General features: G+C 42.6%; 1 protein-coding gene and 1 long non-coding RNA gene across 2 annotated transcripts in view; both read left to right on the top strand.

Annotated features, from left to right (window-relative positions):
• Positions 1–5,049, top strand: part of PLEKHO2 (pleckstrin homology domain containing O2) — a 48,900-nt gene extending 43,851 nt beyond the window's left edge. The window contains exon 6 of the mRNA XM_063448813.1: positions 2,761–5,049. Coding sequence (XP_063304883.1) covers positions 2,761–4,116 — 1,356 coding nt within the window. The 3' untranslated portion in view covers positions 4,117–5,049. The remainder of the gene's footprint in view (positions 1–2,760) is intronic.
• Positions 1–8,402, top strand: part of LOC134603136 (uncharacterized) — a 364,337-nt gene extending 355,935 nt beyond the window's left edge. The window contains exon 2 of the long non-coding RNA XR_010090454.1: positions 6,846–8,402. This is a non-coding gene — a long non-coding RNA (uncharacterized LOC134603136). The remainder of the gene's footprint in view (positions 1–6,845) is intronic.
• Positions 8,403–18,726: the final 10,324 nt, after the last annotated feature.

Genomic DNA, 18,726 nt, shown 5'->3' with positions numbered 1-18,726 from the left:
ATTCATGAGGAATCAAAACCATAATTTCGGATCTACTTGTTTCATAAAGTTATCAAGTTAGGGACTTATTTACTCTAGCACTGAAACAGCAAAATTAAGAAAAAGGACATTTTGTTTTTTCAGCTGTATAGTAGATAGCTCCCTAAAATGGGTCCCTTATGTGGGATTTCCATATTTAAGGATACCAAATTAGGGACCTGTTTAGTATATAGCTCCCTTATATGGTACATCTAAATAAGTCAACCACCATTTGAGTAGAATACCAAATCAGGGAGCTATTTACTAAACAGCTACAACAGTAAAATAATAAAAGGCCTTTTTCTTAAATCTATTCCTAATTTGGTATGCTTATAGAACCACTATAGTCACCCAGACCACTTCAGCTCAATGAAGTGGTCTGGGTGCCAGGTCCCCCAGGTTTTAACCCTGCAGCTGTAAACATAGCAGTTGTTTACATTGCAGGGTTAATCCAGTCTCTAGTAGCTGTTTCCCAGACAGCTGCTAGAGGCGCTTCCCCGATGCTCAATGCGAAAATGGACCTGACGGAAGACTACAGTACAAAGTTACAGACCAATAACAAAGTTGTTAAAGTACATGAAACTCCCATACATAATCAGATAATCCCTCCTCTGTGCCTGGGAGATAATTGGATCAGGAACTGTACTAATCTAATCCAATTATCTCCAAGCACAGAAAAAACATAAATTTTTATAAAAAAACCCAAATACCTTTAAAACATACAAAACCCCCACAAAAGTTACATCCCCTGACAGCCCTGATCTGGGTGACCAACATATCCAAAAATAACCCAGATCAGTTCAGGGGTTCAGGAATTTCCTGGAAGTCGTATTTTTGACCAACCGACCGCACGCATGGTCCCATGCCCAAAATAGTTCCAGAGAACCAGGGCTTGCGGTTGGTCTAGTTCGGTAGTTTAAAAACTAATAAACTACCGAACATAGTCAATGTTCTTATCCTGGAGCTTGTTCCCCTCATCCAGACGAACGATTCCACCAAACAGTGCCCTTCTAACTTGTATAAAAGCAAACGCAGGCGATGTTGGAAGTCCAGTGGTGTTCGGGAGTTTCTGTGTCCGATTTTGGTTCCATGAGATTCATGCCCAAACACCGCTGCCTGCGTTCATGCGAACAAGATGGCCACCACCTCGTGGTTGTCCATAGGAATTGCGGCCACCCAGACGAACAATTAGAACACTGCGGTGAGAAACGTTCCAAGTTGTTAATAGGTGTTAACAAGCTCCCAGGTGGTCCCTGGTTCGTGCGGTTGTTCGATAGTCGAACGGTACAATGTTAAAATAGGAGGGGAAGGCAAACTACGGAACAGAATAGCCAAAAAGGCACGAACAAGGTCTTTTATGAGACTTTGTGCATGACTCATAGTCCTGAGACAGGAGGCCTCCAAGAACACGTGGCGAGGTTACTTTCACCACAATCCTTTTTAAATGAGGATGACATGAAGAATACTCTTAAGTCTCTACAGAGGAGACTAACCAATTTTTTTTTAACCCCGAACAGTATCTTTGTCAAGCATTTACCTTGCCAAAAACCCAGTTTGTGGTTAAAATATAGATAGGCCCCCCTTGTGGTGGCTGAAATGTATTCTTCATGTAATCCAGATTGGCAGAGCTCTTCTTTATTTTATTTTCACTTGACACTTTTTTTTGTGGAAACAGCAAATATACAAACAAAACTAGAGCAAGAAAATCTTTGAAAAGTATGTAATAAGCGTTTATAAACTTACTGTAAACTTGGCCAGGTTGCATTGTTGGACATGCCTTTGAGCAAGGGAAGTTTCTTCAGTCTCCATTCCCCCACCCTCGTATCCACCCAGTCCAGTTTTAGACCAGTCCTCTAATGACCAAAACAGGGTATCACCTGGCAGCAGTAAATGAATCACACTAAACAAACTTCTGTCTTCCCCTCCCTGTCAGATTTTGCTAGGTGAAGAGATCTTCCAACGGCACATGTGTAAAACTATCAGGAGTGCCCAATGCACATTTCCACCATTCTTAGAGATAGGACACTGATTGGTTAGACCAGCGGTTCCTAAACACAGGGACGCCGCAAAATGTTTAGCTGGTGCTATGATCATAGCACGTGGAAACGTGCTTCGCACTCCCCTGCCGGCTGTGCAGGACCGGAAGGGAGATCAGAGGTCTCCCTCACCGGTCTGCTAGCACAGGAGCTAGAGTTCACTCTCAACACTTGGACCACCAGGGCTTCTAAACCGGACCACCAGGACCAGGGCTTCTAAACCGGACCACCTCCCCCTCCCTCTCCAGGCAAAGGTAAAAAGAGAGGCGAATATAAAAATGTTGTTTGTTTTTTCATTTAAAAAAAGTGTATATTTATGTGCCCCCCACAGACCCACAATAACTTCCCCTATACACACACACTGCCCCCCATACACACACACACAGTGTACCGCTCACTCACACTGCCCCACCCCCCACACACACACTGTGCCTTCATATATACAAACTGCCCCCCACACACACACACTGTACCCCTCACACACACTGCCCCACACACACACATTGCTCCCTCACACACACTGCACTCCTCACACACACACACAAACACACTACATCTTTCACAAACAAAATGCACCCCGTTACACACAGTGCACCCCTCACATGCACACACACACACACTTCACCCCTCACAAACAGACACACATGCTTATTCCTTCTATATCTGTCCTGGTATTTTTAGACAATAATTTAACTTGCTCTTTTAGGTAGCAGAGGCTGCATCAGACGATTCTTTAAGGCTAGGCCTTGATATTTTGAAGACTGAAGTTTTAACAGTTGTCCCTCGCATCCCTGAAGAAGTGAACATTGGTCTCTCTGTGGACCCTCGCATCCCTGAAGAAGTGAATAGTGGTCCCTCTGTGGTAACTCACATCTATGAAAAGTCTGAACAGCAAAAGGAACCTGAAGAGAAGGAGAAAAAGACTTTTAAAATTCCAATGCCCCCCTCCAAGCCAATTCCTCCTACATCCACTGAGGTGCTCCACCCAGACACAACAGATAGTGACTCTCAGATACCTCGCCCACCATCCCCCCCATCAAAAACACTCAAGGAATGTGTTTATGCCCGAGAGAAGCTTTTGTCAGAGGCAGAAGAAACAAACGATATAATGAAACCTGAACTCAAGAAACTTAGCCTTGAAAATCTGGAAGTTACCACAAACACTCCTCCTAAACCTCCTCCAAAGATCTTATCTGATAAAATGAAGATTAAGTGGGTGGGATCTTCATCCAATCATATGGAGTTAGAAGGTATTAAATCACAGGAGAAAGGAAGCAAAGAGAACCTGGTAAACTTTGACTCTGATGAAGGTAGAAGATCACCAAGTCCTCCTCCAAAAGTGTTATCTGAAGTTATGGAAGCTCAGGACTTGAAACATAGCCTAAGCAGTCTTGATGGTGAAAGTAAGGACGACTCTAACCAATCAGATGATCAAGAAATAGCTGATGCAATAGATGATCTTCAAGAGCTGCCTGGGGAAAGCAGTGATGAACAAATGCCTACTATGGCAGAAGATGAAGAACAGTCAGAAATTGATGAAATCCAGACAAATGAAACTCTTGAGAAAAAAGAATCCTTTGAACAACTAAATGGAGTTTTAGAGACCTCAAAAGTACCAGACGCCGTACCCCACATGACTTGCAAGTTAGCCGCATCGAGTATTTTGAACACAAAACAAAGATCATCTTCCATGGGAGATTTACTGTCAGAAGCTAGCACAGATGATGGAAGTAAGAACAGGCAGAAAACCAATGTGTTGCAGTTCACTAAGGACTACTTTTATGAGATGGAGATGAAGCTGGCTAGTGGAAGGGAAAAAACTGAGACCCTTCTAAACCAGGTTTTGCAGGGTCAGTTGATAAAGAGTAATGAGGGCAATGGGCCAGAAGTTAATGCAGAGGAACTTCTGAATGAGGCAGTACAACAACTTAGAGAAGCATCACAGGTATTGCAGGAGATCAAAGAATCCGGAAATTTATCAAACATGCCTGAGACAATATCTGAAAAACAGAAAGAGAAGCAGAAGGAACTAGTGACTCTCTACAGGAGGAGTGTACCATAGCGCTGTTTTGGGGGTTTTATTTTTCCTCTTTTTTTACATTTTTAAAAAAAAAAATATTTTTAGTGATATATTGAGATGACGTCTGGGAGACAACCAACTTCAAAAACCGCTTTGGAACCATTTTACATCTCCGTCTTTCATTTTTATGGCTACCTTAGGATAAAATGAACAAGAAGTCATGTAATTCATACTGTTGCCTCTTAGTATTTTGCAAACCACATTTCTATATTTTGTCTGTGGCTGTTCTCTACATGTTCCTATGCTCAATCAAGACTTTTCTTTGTAAAAAAATCTTTGAAGGACTCTTGAGAAATACTTACGTAATTTGTCATAAAATGTCCATTAATAGGGTTACCATCTTGCAGTACTCAATATCCAATATCCAATATCTCATTACACTGAGACAGCCTGGTCCTGAAAAGTCATCTATTATATCACTTCACTGTTTTGTATTCAGGGTTTTGCTCCACATAACACTGTACTGAGGAGATAGAGTTTTTATTTAGGCATTTCCCTGTTAAAAAGGGGGAATATGTTTGCTGGCAGTCTTTGACAAAGAACTGGTTAACATTACAAGTCGTATTACAGTCCCATTTCCAGCGAATGTTCCCGGTTTCCCTTGTGATACAAAGTTGTTTATTTCCTCTGCAAGCAGACTCTTTGTCACCCTGTACTCTCCTCCCTCCTGTAGGTCTTCCATCAAATGTAGGGTCTATTCAATAGAGAAAGGGAGAGAATTGAGAAGGGATTTGTGAATTTCAAACCAAAATAGCAAATCTGAATATTTTTTAAGTTGTCCTTTTTTCCCCAGCCCATATATTGGCCCCAAATTGTCAATTCCCTTTTCACTTCTCAATAAGTATTTTTTTAAAGCACCCAGAGTCTGCTATATATATGCAAGCTGTATATAAAAATATTTTCCATACTGCTTTTTTTTTTATTTTATCAATTGGTAAACATTGGTAATACATGTCATGGCATTTATTGTGCAGGCACATTTTTTAATATGATTTCTTTTGTCGATTCAGCAAAATGCACATGTCATGAGAGGATATGCAGAGGAGAGACAAAGGAAGAGAACATGACTTGTGCAGCGATTTTGTAAACAAGGTTATGTGTACAAGATTCTACAGTTAGGTTCATGCTAGGCTGATTAACGTGGTGATTGTACTTCTCTCATGTCTGCCTAAGCTGTGATTGAGTGGTTACATGCTATGCTAGACTTAAACTAGGGTGTGGGTGTCTTGAAAGCAGAGCTGAGAACATAAAAGCAGTGTCCACAGTGTAGAGTATACTTTGTTGTTTGAAGTGACCACCCCATGCTGGCCCCTTGTCAGCCAGACGAGTATCCGTGTAGGTATGCTAGGCGACCCTTCTTTATGCAGTGAAGATTGCTTTAACGGAACAGAGACTTGGTGACTGCAGGATTACTTATAGTCCCGTTGGGTGTCGTTATAGGGGGTGCGATGTTCCCTTTGTGGGGCATTTTGCAGTCCAGCCGGGTGTCTGTCTTGGACGTGAGGCGTGGGAAGGACGTGAGAGGAGTCCCAGTATGCCATCTGTAGGTGGTCAGGCCTTGCGTTACGGCCCTCTTGTGGTAAGCTGTGCAGTATGGCAGGTTAGGTCAAGGCCGTGGAGCGTTGTCCCATTGTGGGGTCAGTCTCCTCCAGCATGTCGGATATCGGTGCTGCTCCTCTCTGGCTTGTGGGATCTTGGCGCATATCGCCGGTTCCCGCTCGTTCCGAGTCGGTAATCCGCCTGTATGGTATCAGGAGAGGTGTGTACATCCGGCGACTCTAGTGGCTGGGTTGCTCGCCAGGTGGTCTCTGCCATTTTGGAAGTAGACCCGCCGGTGTTGCGGCACTCCGGTGGGTCTCAGGGTGGGGACCGGGATGACCCCCGCCGGCCGAGAGGGGGGGGGGGAACAGGGCCAGACCTGCCTAGCCTAGTGCTGCTGCCGAAGTGCTGGTGGGCAGGATAGCTGGGCGGCAGCCGTCCACCCCGCTCACCGCCCGAGCAGTCTCCATCAAGTGCGACGGGGATCGCACCTCCGGGGGATTAGAACCTTGCGGCAAGCCTCTCCGCAGAACCAGGGCTGCCTCTTGCACTAGGGTACCGCTGTCAGTCGTTGGGTAAGTATAATGGTGGTTTTTAGAGGCTTAGATTAGGGAGATTTGCAGGAGCTACTCCACTGTGCATCCTCTCTGCATGGTGGCCTGGCCCTGCCCCCCTGCTTTTGTTTTGCACAAGATGATATAATAAATTAATTGCCTATACACTTCTTTCAATATTGGAAGACTGTCCAGCAAGTAGGCACATTTTTTAACCTGTTCATTATTCATCCATGGCTTCTGGTCTGAATGAGTCATTTGACCCAGAGATGTCACCATGGAGTAATGATTTAATTTAAAGCAATCTGTACAGAATGTATCAGGATTTTTATATTATAGTACTTTACTTATCCTCTATGTTTAACAAATGTGGATGCTTCAGCTTAGCTTAGCTGTCAATCAATGTTATAAGCTCTGTCCATTGACCCTGGAAGTCTGCACAGAGAAAGTATACAGAAGACGAGAAATGGTGTAACTTGCCAAAACTGTAATGTAAATTTAAAAGATATGGAGCATCAAATGGGAAAAAAAAGGTAAGGACAAGTTAAAAGTGATTTTGAATGTTTTACTCATTGATGTAATTTCCAGAGAAACAACAGTTTCGCTTTAAAAATTAAGAATATCCCTTAAAATACATAGTTACTTAGTGGAGAAATATTTGATGGAACTTTACTGCAGGAATAAGGTCGGGTTTGTGAATGGACACATCACCTCAATAGGTGCATTCATTCCCAGGTTGAGCAATGATGTTGGCCAGGAGCGTCTGGATATCAGGTAAGTTATATCTTAATTTTATTTTTTATTTTTTTACAGTTTATGGGAAGGAGGGGACCTGAAGAATAATGCCCTTTAAGGCATTGTAAAAAAAAAAACAACAAAGGCAAAAAAAGGGTTGGAGTACTTCTTTAACCTTTTTTTTAGATTCTATGTAATTTTAAAAATGTTATACCTATATTATGGTTGCTGGCACCCTGTAACTATTGGAAGCCAATGCTATCATCCTCCATCTGCTTGGAACTGAGATTGGCAATATAACCTTTTATTACAGTATTTTAATTTTTTAATTATGTGGGTTTTACACTCAGCAGCGAGATTTTGCTGGCTGTAATTCCAGGCTTTTGATGGAATGACACTTATTGCTGCTGGCAAGGTAAGACTGATGGGAGTTACAATGTAGTTATATTTGTGAAATTATCATTACACAGCTATAGGTTAATACTCCATATGACTCCTGGGCAATAAACATGTAATACAGTGAATCATTTCATACACTAACAGTTATTGATAATGCAAGTATGACTATTGATTAGGGTTGTGTCTCTTTGTGTATTTCTGTTGGTTTCCATTTGTAAAAATCTTTTTATGCTTGCATTTTGTTTCTCTGTGATATACTATAATGGTAAGCCGTGTCTGGGTAAAAGGTGTGACTGTGTTGTCAGTTTGGCTGTCTACAACAGACCGATCTCAGATAACAACTTGAATAGAATGTGCAGAATAGATTGCTATGCAGTTGTATGTAGACGTTATTGTGTATCCTGAGGGAAATGTTTAAAGAGTCAACAATCCGATGCTATTATAAAATACATTTTGATAGCAGTGGCTCCTTAGAATATTGATGAATGTATATTAACATTGGTATTTGTATAAATGGAGGTGTCTGTTAGCCTGTCAAAAAAACATGTTGTAAGGGAGGACACATTGTGATAACTATCTCAGGGATTTCCTAAGGTAACAGGGATATTAGTAGAAAACCAGAAACATGTCCATTTCCTTGAAAGTTAGTTTGTAATTTGGACAGTATAGAAGCACAAGGTCACAAGTCAGACAGAGAACATCTTATATCCTTAAAGAATATACCATCTAAGCCACATCTTTACCAGCTAAGATTTCCACCTTCCTCCCCTCATTCTTCTTAACGGATGGGCACACTGGCCATTGCCCGGGGCCACGGGCATAGGGGCCCCATAGGCTTATCAACCTTTAGTATATTATATTCCAGGAGATGTATTCAGAACCTTCAAACCCTCTTTACTAAACCGTATACGTGGACTAGTCACCTCAGTATTGACATACTGAAAACCAATTACTTCATGCCAGTTTTAAAGCCATTATCTGCAAAGAAATTTTGCAAATGTTTGTGTTGATTACTTGATTACTAATAAATCATTCAAGGAATTTCGTACTGTTCCATCTCCATCTGTATGATTTACCAACTGAGTACCATTTTTAAGTTGAATCTCTTGTTTTGTTTAACTTCAAGGCTCATGTTATATTGTCCAAACGTTTGTGAGGATTCATCTCTGCTGTACAGTATGTTTTTAATGTTTAAACACTGGTTTTATTGGAGATACCAATAAATATGAACTTCATTTGATCAATAATCTAAATTATTATTTCTTATTATTAGTGGTTGTGAAGGCAGGGCCTCAGTGCACTGCTTTGCCCGGGGGCCTATAATGCTTTTAATACAGATTAAGGAACAACGCACACATAAAAATACATGTATAACTTTTGGTCACTACTTCACAGTACCCCAATATTGGTGTGAAGTAACACAATATACCATACAATAAGTCTTTACATGCAGCGCCAACATTGTGCCACCATTCCACTTCAATCTCATGCACCCACCAGCCCTATCACACGCAGCCATTACAATTCCTCCTTACTCCTATACAGCCACAGTGACTAGTTATGGAAGAGTCTAGTTGTGCGGTCTCCTGTGGTCACCATTTTGCTGTAGCTTAAAAAAAATAATCATGGAAGAGATTAGAAAGGCTGAACTTGATTGGCGCATGTCTCTTTTCAACCTACGTAACTATGAAACAATGTAACTGCTGTTTTAGATAATAGTGCGTATTCACTATTTTTATTGTGATACTAACTTTTTCTAGAAATAAAGCCAGTAAAACCTCCACACAGCTTGCAGTGACAGCGGCCTGAGTGGCCTCCTTCTCACTCAATGCCGTAACAAGCAGTTATATTATACACGTGCCGACTAATCCAATATCGTTTTGTATATACGTCTATAGAGGACACACAGGGTTATGCACTAAAGTGGAAATTATTAGCAAATGAATTCAAAGCAAAGTTTAAATGTCTGGTCAAAACAGCTAAATGTTAAAGTCAGTTATGTTTTTAGTTTGGCTTAAATAGCACTGTGAGTGAACAACTCTGATAGCATGGTCACTTTTAGAACCTGATTAATTTGCAACACTCAGCATTTCTCCCTCCTCCGCTATCAGATATTATAGCAACACTTTGGTATCCGAGTGCGCAGCAGCACAGTGGTTAGTGTGAAACATATTCCTGACTGTTTTTGCTGTGTCCTTGTGAGCAGAGAACACTATTGTGATAATGACACGTAGAGTCATCTATCCCTCATCCTGTCTGTAGATGGTGCGGCCCAGCAGTGGAATCTCCCCCTCTCCCCCCCCCCCCCCCCCACAGTGGCATCTCTGCCAACAACAATATGGAGAACAGCAGCTCACTGTGAACTCTGCCAGGAGATGGAGAGCCTGCAACAATGAGCCTTTATACAGCGAGCTAGGACACGGCATGTAGAATTAAATCATACACCAGGAGGTTAGACATGTCTTTGGATATTTTGGATGCTTGTATCCAGATTGTCAGAGAAGAATAAAACACAAAAGCTGTTGTACTTTTTATATGCCAACTGCAGCTCTCATCATGCTCATCCAAATATACGATGAGCGTTGCATTCCACAACCTGCGTGTTGTGCCAAAGCATGCCAATGCCTGCCAAGCACCGATGGCTCATGCATACTCTTGCTAGTGCATAGCTAGTATTTATAAATGTATTTAAATATCAATACATTCCTGTTCTAACTTTTTTTTAAAAATCCCAGGGTTATTTACTAAAGTTAGAATTTAAAAACAAAGATGTTGCTAAACTACAGCTCCCACAATTCTATCTCCATCTATTGCTTTCAAAGAATTCCAAGCCATCAACATTTGGGGTGACAGATTCTAAAATACCTGAAAGTCCATGCCTCCCAGCTGTCCCGATTTCGGCTATAAAGTCCCGATTTTCAGGTACCATGGTGTGCCACTTTTGGGGAAACCAGGGAAATGTCCCAAACAATCATAGCACGTGCACATCATAAGGCGTGCTTGCACTATGTTTAGCGCACTAGGATCCTGCAGGGAACACTGGAACAGTTCTCCTCGCATGTCCTGCCCTCAGTGGACAGGCCTCCCCTCTACCAGTGTCCAGATTCTCAGAAAGGTATGCAAGTCTATGTCATATATGTACACAAAATAAAAAAGGAACTCTATAATGCAGAATTTATATTTATGCATAGTAAATGTCAATTCTGTCCAACCTGAACACCAATGATGAGTGCTGGACCAGCTCACCCTGTAGTGTTACCAGCCTACCATTGGCTTCCATGTTGAACAAAAATGACAGACATCAATCTATCTTCTTCCTCTTACAACAGGCCTCGGCCTCATCCACCATCTTTAAAATTACACTTACTGATATAAAACTACTAAAGAACACAAGTGGCTTCTATGATCCATACAAAAAAAAAAATCTCTATACGGCTGACCTTTGTACACATTTTATTTTTATTTTATTAATTCCAGATGATAGCAACACCATGCATCAAAAGCAGTGATGACTTCACTTAGTTCACCAGCATAGTATGAAGTGTCATATATTTTCTTTGATCTTGCTGAGATTGTTTTCAGTTAAAATGTGGAACTAGTTCGTTGCTAGCTGTAAGAATTGCGAGCAGGTACTGGAGGAGGTCTGCACAAAATAATCCAATATGCAAGGAACTAAAATGAAATGTTTTAGAAAGGAGTATGACCAGACTTTAAAATGGTAGGACTTACCAGGGTAACCAATACCTGCCGACAAGTTACAGTCTAGCATAAACTGGGATACCAAGTTCAGGATTATAGAAATCAGGGTAGTCACTCTACATTGTCTATATATATATATATATATATATATATATATATATAATTATGCCGCATACGCTAAATACAGTTGACTCAATTTGCACAATGTACAATTAGACAAGACCTCGACATGCAGATGTAACACACCTACCTAACAGATAGTGAAAGAAAACAGGATAGCTGTGTATTATCAGACCAAAGGGTGGCAGCGATTATTGTGCTGCCCTGTCCATCGGAAGCTGAAACATGTCTGCCAAGAGATGAAGAATCGTCAAGAATGGAAAAGGAAGATCAATTTAAAAAAGGTAAAACAAGTTAAGGCCAAGGATTGCAAAAAACAGACTAACACCCAGAGGTGTAACTAGAAACCACGGGGCCCCCGGTGCGAAAACTGTGCTTGGGCTCTCCCCCTACCATACGTCTACCCCCCACTCCACCCATCCCATATCCCCACACATGCAAACACACACATAGACACAGACACACACATACAGAGGGCCGGCACTTCCTATGTGCTAATTAGGCGGCCACCTAGGGCGCTGCTTAAAGGGGGGTGGTGGCCCTGCGGCTTTATGATCGTCTGTGCCACCCCTCTATTATTTCTAGTGGGACGCGGGCCATGTTCCCGGTCGCTAGGGTGCACTTACATTGCTGCTCACTAGCACCCGGTAAAACACCGGTCCAGCGGCATACACATCAACGCGCTCAGCCAGACCCCCTCCATCCAGACATCTATTGTGTCAGGCGGAAGCAGCGCGAGGGCGCTTCAATTCCTTGCTCCCGCCCCTTCCCCTATACGTGGGGAGAAGTGGCCGGGAGCATTTCTAAAGAAATGTGCAGAAAAAGGAAGTACTGGGGCAGCCAGGCGCAGGCAAGATGGACATAGAAACAGCAACGAAGGTAAGATATGTGTGTTGGTGTGCTTCAGTCAATATGTTTGTGTATGTCAGTCTGTATGGGTCAGTGTGTGTGTGTATGGTGCATTGTGTGTCTGTATGGGTCAGTTAAAAAAAAACCTCACTAAGTCTTCATTAAATACTATTCTACCAATCTACTTCCCTAATACTTCCCTTACCTTTTGTGTCATTACCCCACTCCCTCTAGCAGGTAAGCTCATTGAGCAGGGCCCTCAACCGCTCTGTTTCTGTGCGTCAAACTTGTCTGGTTCCAATTACATGTTTGTCAGTAATTTTAAAGTGCTATATAAATATAATAATATGAATTTGTTGGCGCTATATAAATATAATAATAATAATGTATCGGTCAGTGTATGTCAGTATGGGTCAGTATGTTTCCGCATTGGGCATTGTGTGTGTGTATGGGTCAGTGTGTGTCTGTATAGGTCATTGTGTGTCTGTATGGGTCATTTTGTGTCTATATGTGTGTCTCTGCATGGATCAGTGTGTGTATACGGGTCAGCGTGCGTGTTAGTCTGCATGAGTGGGTGGAGCAAACGGGGCGGCAAAATATTTTTTGCCTAGAGCGGCAAAAATGCTTGCACTGGCCCTGCACATACATGTAGACACACACATACATACATACATACACACACACATGCAGACACACAAACACAGACAACATACAGACGCACATACACACATACAAACACACACACATACACAAATATATACAAGGTGGAGTATCTTACCTTTACATTAGGGAATAGGTCTTTTTGAGTATTCTCCTACAATAAAACATAAAGAGAGAAAAAAATAGCGCAATATTGCCTGTGGTATGTATTAAAGTGCCAACGTGTAATTAGATGCACTCACAAGTGCGGAGCCAATGTATATGGCTCAGATTTCCAGCAATGTGGAATGAAAAGGGTCCCACTCCCTTCTATGTGTGCTGAATTAGCCTCCACTCTTTTGATTGCAGTCTGGTTCAAAAAGTGCTTTATTCATATAAAGTGCACAAAGAGTTAAAATAAATTTAAAATAAATTAAAAATCTCCAGGAGGCTTCCTCAGTTGCCTTCTGTCTGTGTTGTGAGTTGTGCTTCTTATAATCCATTTTCGATTGCTGTTTCCAGGTGCCGTCTGTCTCCGGTTTACTTCCGGTTCTGATCTGGTGCGTTTCATCGTTGGAACGCATAGTGTAACCTTTCATCCATTTCCTGTTGCGTTCCACTGATGATTCTTGTATCCTCTTTCATATGTCCTCCTTCATTTGGAACGCTTAAATGCGTTCCACTGCTTGAAGTGTAAAGACAATGTGAGGTGTGCATTTGCACTGCTGAATCAGTCCATCAAGAGGGTATGGATAATATTTTTAAAGGGACACAATATTCACCAGAACAACTACAGCGTATTGTATTTGATCTGGTGAGTAGAATCATTCCCTTCAGGCTTTTTGCTGTAATCACTGTCTTTTCAGAGAAAATGCTGTGTTTACATTACAGCCTAGTGATAACTTCACTGGTCACTCCTCAGATGGCTGCTAGAGGTGTTTCCTGAGGCAGTGCTGCACAGAGGCAGCTCTAGACTTTATGAGGCCTTAGGCGAAACTCAAACATGAGGCCCCACTAACACTAAAGTGAAAAAAATAGAGTTGCAATACATGCACACATATACACATTGATGCACTGTCTACCTGTGAATGTGCCTGACAGGGAGTATCCTTGTGTGTGTGAATGTATGTCTCTGTGAGCATGTTTGCATTTATTTATGGGACCGTATGTGTATGGGGTAGCTGCTTGAAGTGTGTTGTGTGTATGGGGGTCTGCCTGTGGCCTTTGTGCATTATGTTTATGGCAAAGCTATGTTCCTGACTGTGTGTGTATGATGAATGTCTTCAGGTGATGACTATGACAAGGTGAGTAAAGGGGTACCAGAGGAGAGCGTGACTGGGCAAAGGGGGTAAATGGGACAGGGTTGGGGGGGGGGTTGTGAGAGAGAAGAGGGAGTGTGACAGGGCGAGTGGAAATAAGTGTGTCAGGGCAATTGTGGCATGGTAGGAGGGATGAGTTTGACAGGATTAAGGTGTGTGGGGGGGGTTAATTTGACAGGGTGAGTGTGGCAGAGTTGACAGTATAAGAGGCATTAATGTGACAGGGTGAATGTGGCAACCCGCGTCAACGCTCTGATTGGGCAGTTCTCGTGAGACACATGGTCTGCAGCTTTGCACACTCTGGAGCTGCTCCGGTGTCTGTGATGGGAGCTCTCTGGCAGGGCAGACTGGAGTATGCCGCCGGGTCCCCCCCTGGTGTCGGGTCCTCGGTCACTGACCGAGGACCCGACACAGTCTGCCCTAAGGTGGTTAAGGCGGCCGCGAGGCCTTTAGAAAGCCGCCTTTGGTGCTGCACAGTAAGCAGCACTGCCATTCAGTGTCTCCACCCTCTGCATGCAGGCACGGAATTTTCCTCATAGATATGCTTTGTTTCAATGCATCTCTATGAAGAGATGCTGATTGGCCAGGGCTGTGTTTGACTTGTGCTGGCTCTTCCTCTGATCTGCCTGCTTGACAGTCTCAGGAAAGCATTATGATTGGCTAACAGAATCCCTTCTGATGATGTCAGGCATGCAGGCAGATCGGGGCAGAGGTAGTAGATGCAGACTTGAATATAAGTAAGATTTTACTATATTTAGGGAGATGGGGGGGGGGGGGGTGCAGAGGATAGGTAGATGGTGGTTTCAACACTATAGGTTCAGGAATACTTGTTTGTGTTCCTGACCCTATAGTATTTACAATTCTTCTACTACACATCTGACACTGGTAAAATGAGTCTACAGACCAAACAAACCAGAAGGTTAATAGTTTCATTGTTAGTAAAGACAACACAGCATGACACATATTTTGGGTACGAGGGTCAGTTTCTAGTGGGGCAATACCACTGTTAAAAAGGAAGTGGTTACAATGTGAATGCATTTGTTTTTTACATACTCAAGGAAATGTATATGAAGAAATAAACTAACCACAGAAATAGCATTTTTGTAAATGTTGCTTCCTTAATAGTAGTTATTTTCACATGATTTTGAAGCGTATAGAAGCAACTTTTGCTTAATTCTACAAATTGGTTGATACTATATGACTTAAAGGAACACTGTAATGTCAGGAATACAAGCATGTATTTCATATATTTGCAGGAATCGATGTTTAGGTTTGCAGCCCCCCTCTCTGTATAGATGAAAGAATTAAAGCTTACATTTTCTCCCATGCCGCGCCGATCTCTTCCCAACTGGACCCACCACCATGACTAAAAATCACCAGTCTTGATGATCTCAGCCATTGAAAATAATTAAGAGGCTATTGCGCATGTGCGTCAAAATGACGCTCTGTGCCAATCAGCATCTCTTCATAGAGATGTATTGAATGAGTGCATGTCTATGGGGAGTGTACAGCATCTCCATGCAGAGCCTACAGACGTTGAACTCCACAGCCCCAGGAAGCACTTCTAGTGGCCCTCTGAGTGACTGCCACTAGAGGTGTTACTAGGCAACAATGTAAACACTGCCTTTTCTCTGAAACACCACAACTACTTCACTTTTTTATTTTGCCTAAAACTAATAATAATATTGTTATGTTTTAGCATAATTTGTAAAGCTTGTTAAAAACAAAACTCAAAATAGATATATAGCTACACAGATGTATACACAAAACTGAATTATTAACGCTAAAAACAACAATGTAACCAACAAAGTTAATTACCAAGTTGCGTTATGTGATGCATTTTGAGGCTATTTCCAGATTTATATCTTTTTATATATATTTACAGATAGCATCTACTCTGTATACTTTGTGGATAGAGTTTGTGTCCTGTGTGTACTGAAGCTCTGTAGCATATAGAGTTCATTATTCTGAGTGTGTGCTTATATCTTAAATTATTTGGAAATGTGGCTGATTAATGTTGACATCTCTTTGGCAGGTGAGTTCTCTCTCATTTTGTAATTTGTTATCATGGTTTGTGATACAGTATGTCAAAGTCCCTGACCTGAGTTTTAGTAATAACATAACTCCCCTTCTCATTGCTCACTTTGCCTCTCCCCATACTTCCTTCCTTCACTTCTATTCTGAATTTTATTTAAAAAAAAAAATAGATTAAACATGTCTCTTGTTGCAACAAAATTCAAACTCTGCATAAATGCAAATCTTGATTAAAAAATACTACGAACATATATACATGCATACATTAAACAGCACAGTGTACATGGCCAGTTTGGGAGCAGTACTAAATATATTGTCAGTTTTCTTAGAATATACTATGGGCTACAAGGTGAATCCAAGAGAATTTAAAGGACCACTCCACACTTACAGAAAAAAACAAACAAAAAAAAAAAAACACAGTTTATTTGATATACCCCATTCAACACATGCATATTTGTATGTATGTATTTATTGGGTGTATAGCCTAAAAGAGCTTACAAAAGCTGTAGTTCTTATGACTGCAGCCTTTTTGAGCCCTACCCTATTTTTCCCTGGAAGAGACTTTCAGTCTCTTTACAGCGAAATAACCAATCAGAAGCTTCTCATTGAGAAGCCTCTAACTTGGTCCCCACGTGCATGTGCGAGCTGACTCACACCATGGCTCATGTCTAGAGCTATGGAGCTGGTCTGAGGTCTGTGAGGGATGTGGAGGCAGGCACACTTCAAGTAGAGCGTGCCTGCCACTTCTGTTAGCAAGTAAGAAGGAATTCTTCATGGCTGTTTGATTGACAGGCAGGGGGGTGTTTCCTAGTTAATTTATTAAAGTGCTGATTTCTTATAGAAATCAGCACTTTTCTAAACTGGGCTTAAAGGGACACTATAGTCACCAGAACAACTACAGCTTATTGAATTTGTTCTGGTGAGTAGAATCATTACCTTCAAGCTTTTTGCTGTAAACACTGTCTTTTCAGAGAAAAGGCAGTGTTTACATTACAGCCTAGTGATAACTTCACTGGCCACTCCTCAGATGGTTGTTAGAGATCCTCCCTGGGTCATGGCTGCCTAAAATGCATCCAAACATTCTATATCTCCTCCCAGGGCTGAAATGTTGGGGCCCCTGACACAGTTTAAGTCTGGGCCCCCTGGACCCGCTCCTGAGTCTGCCCACGGGGCCCATCTCTGATCTCCCTCTCCGGTCCGTGAAGGCACATTGCAGGGCTAGCGCCTGCATGTGCTGGCAGGGGAGAGGGAGACCCTCGGTTTTCTCAGGGGAGGGGGGGCAATTGCATCCCTGGTGGAGGTGGAGGGGGTAGATTGCATCCCTGGTGGTCTGGTGGAGGGAGCCAGCCGCTGTACAATGTAGACAGGGGTCAGCCAGCACCATCTTAACTTTCCAGCAGCTCCTGTGCCTGTAACTCTCGCGAACTGTGCCTGTTTGCCGCGCGGAACGTTGCCATGGTAACCCGTGACAATGCTCTGCCGGCCACGGGTCTCGCGAGAGTTACAGGCACAGGAGCTGCTGGAAAGTTAAGATGGTGCTGGCTGGCCCCCGTCTACATTGTACAGGTAGCCAGGGCCCGCAGGTAAATATATACATAGCGATAATTGCCATCTACATGAGCACATATGAAATGTGGGGCCCGGAACTCCCATTATGGTTGTCATACCCTCATGGCGGCCCTGTCTCCTCCCTCTGCATGCAGACACTGAACTTTCCTCATAGAGATTCACTGATTCAATTCATCTCTATGAGGAGATGCTGATTGGCCAGGGCTGTGTTTGAATTGTGCTGGCTCTGCCCCTGATCTGCCTCTTTGTCAGTCTCAGCCAATCCTATGGGGAAACATTGTGATTGGATCAGGCTACCATTTCTGCTTATGTCAGCAGGCAGTGGGCAGGTCTAACAGAAACAGGGACATTGCATGCAGCTGCAGACTTGATTACAAGTAAGATTTTAGGTCTAGGGGCTGCAAAGAGACACACTGAGGCCTGAGGGAAACAAAGAGACACAGCGAGGGTGGGGGAGGAGACAAAGAGACACACAGAGGGCATAGGGTGACAAAGAGACACCCAGAGGGGTTGGGGAAGAGGACAATGGCACACACAAAGGGGCTGGAGAAGGGGACACAGAGAGATACACATAGGGGCTGGGTAAAGGGACAATGACACACACAGAGGGGCTGGGGAAAGGGAAAGTTAGACACACAGAGGGGTTGGGGAAAGGGGACACAGAGACTCTCAGGCTGGGGTAGGGGAAAAAGAGACATTTAAAGGGACAGAAGACACAAAAAGGGACTGGGGAGAGACACACAAAGGGGCTGCAGAAGAAAAAAAGGGACACAAAAAGGAGAGAAAGAAACACACAAAGGGGCTAAGGGAATGACACATAGAGAGGCAGGGGTTGGGGTGACACACAAAGGGGCTGAAGGGGAAAGGAATACACAAAGTTGGCAATATTTTTTTGGGGGGGTTGCAAGTAGCTTGTCTTGCCTAGAGCCCATAATAGTCTAGCACTGGCCCTGCATAATGGCCATTTTTGACACTGTACATTAGCGTCATGTAATACTCTTGTGCGAAAAATGTTTGGAACTCACTTTAAGAAAATATATTTTATTTAAATAAAGAACTTTAACCTTGGCAGTTTTCTGCAGCAATAACGTTTTAAAATAATAATGCATGAAGAATGGGAATCTTGGTTAAGTGTA

Source organism: Pelobates fuscus, chromosome 3 (genome assembly GCF_036172605.1).
Source record: "Pelobates fuscus isolate aPelFus1 chromosome 3, aPelFus1.pri, whole genome shotgun sequence".
Classification (NCBI taxonomy): domain Eukaryota; kingdom Metazoa; phylum Chordata; class Amphibia; order Anura; family Pelobatidae; genus Pelobates; species Pelobates fuscus.
Note: the sequence above shows the minus strand (reverse complement) of the source record. Positions and strands in the feature narration are given on the sequence as shown.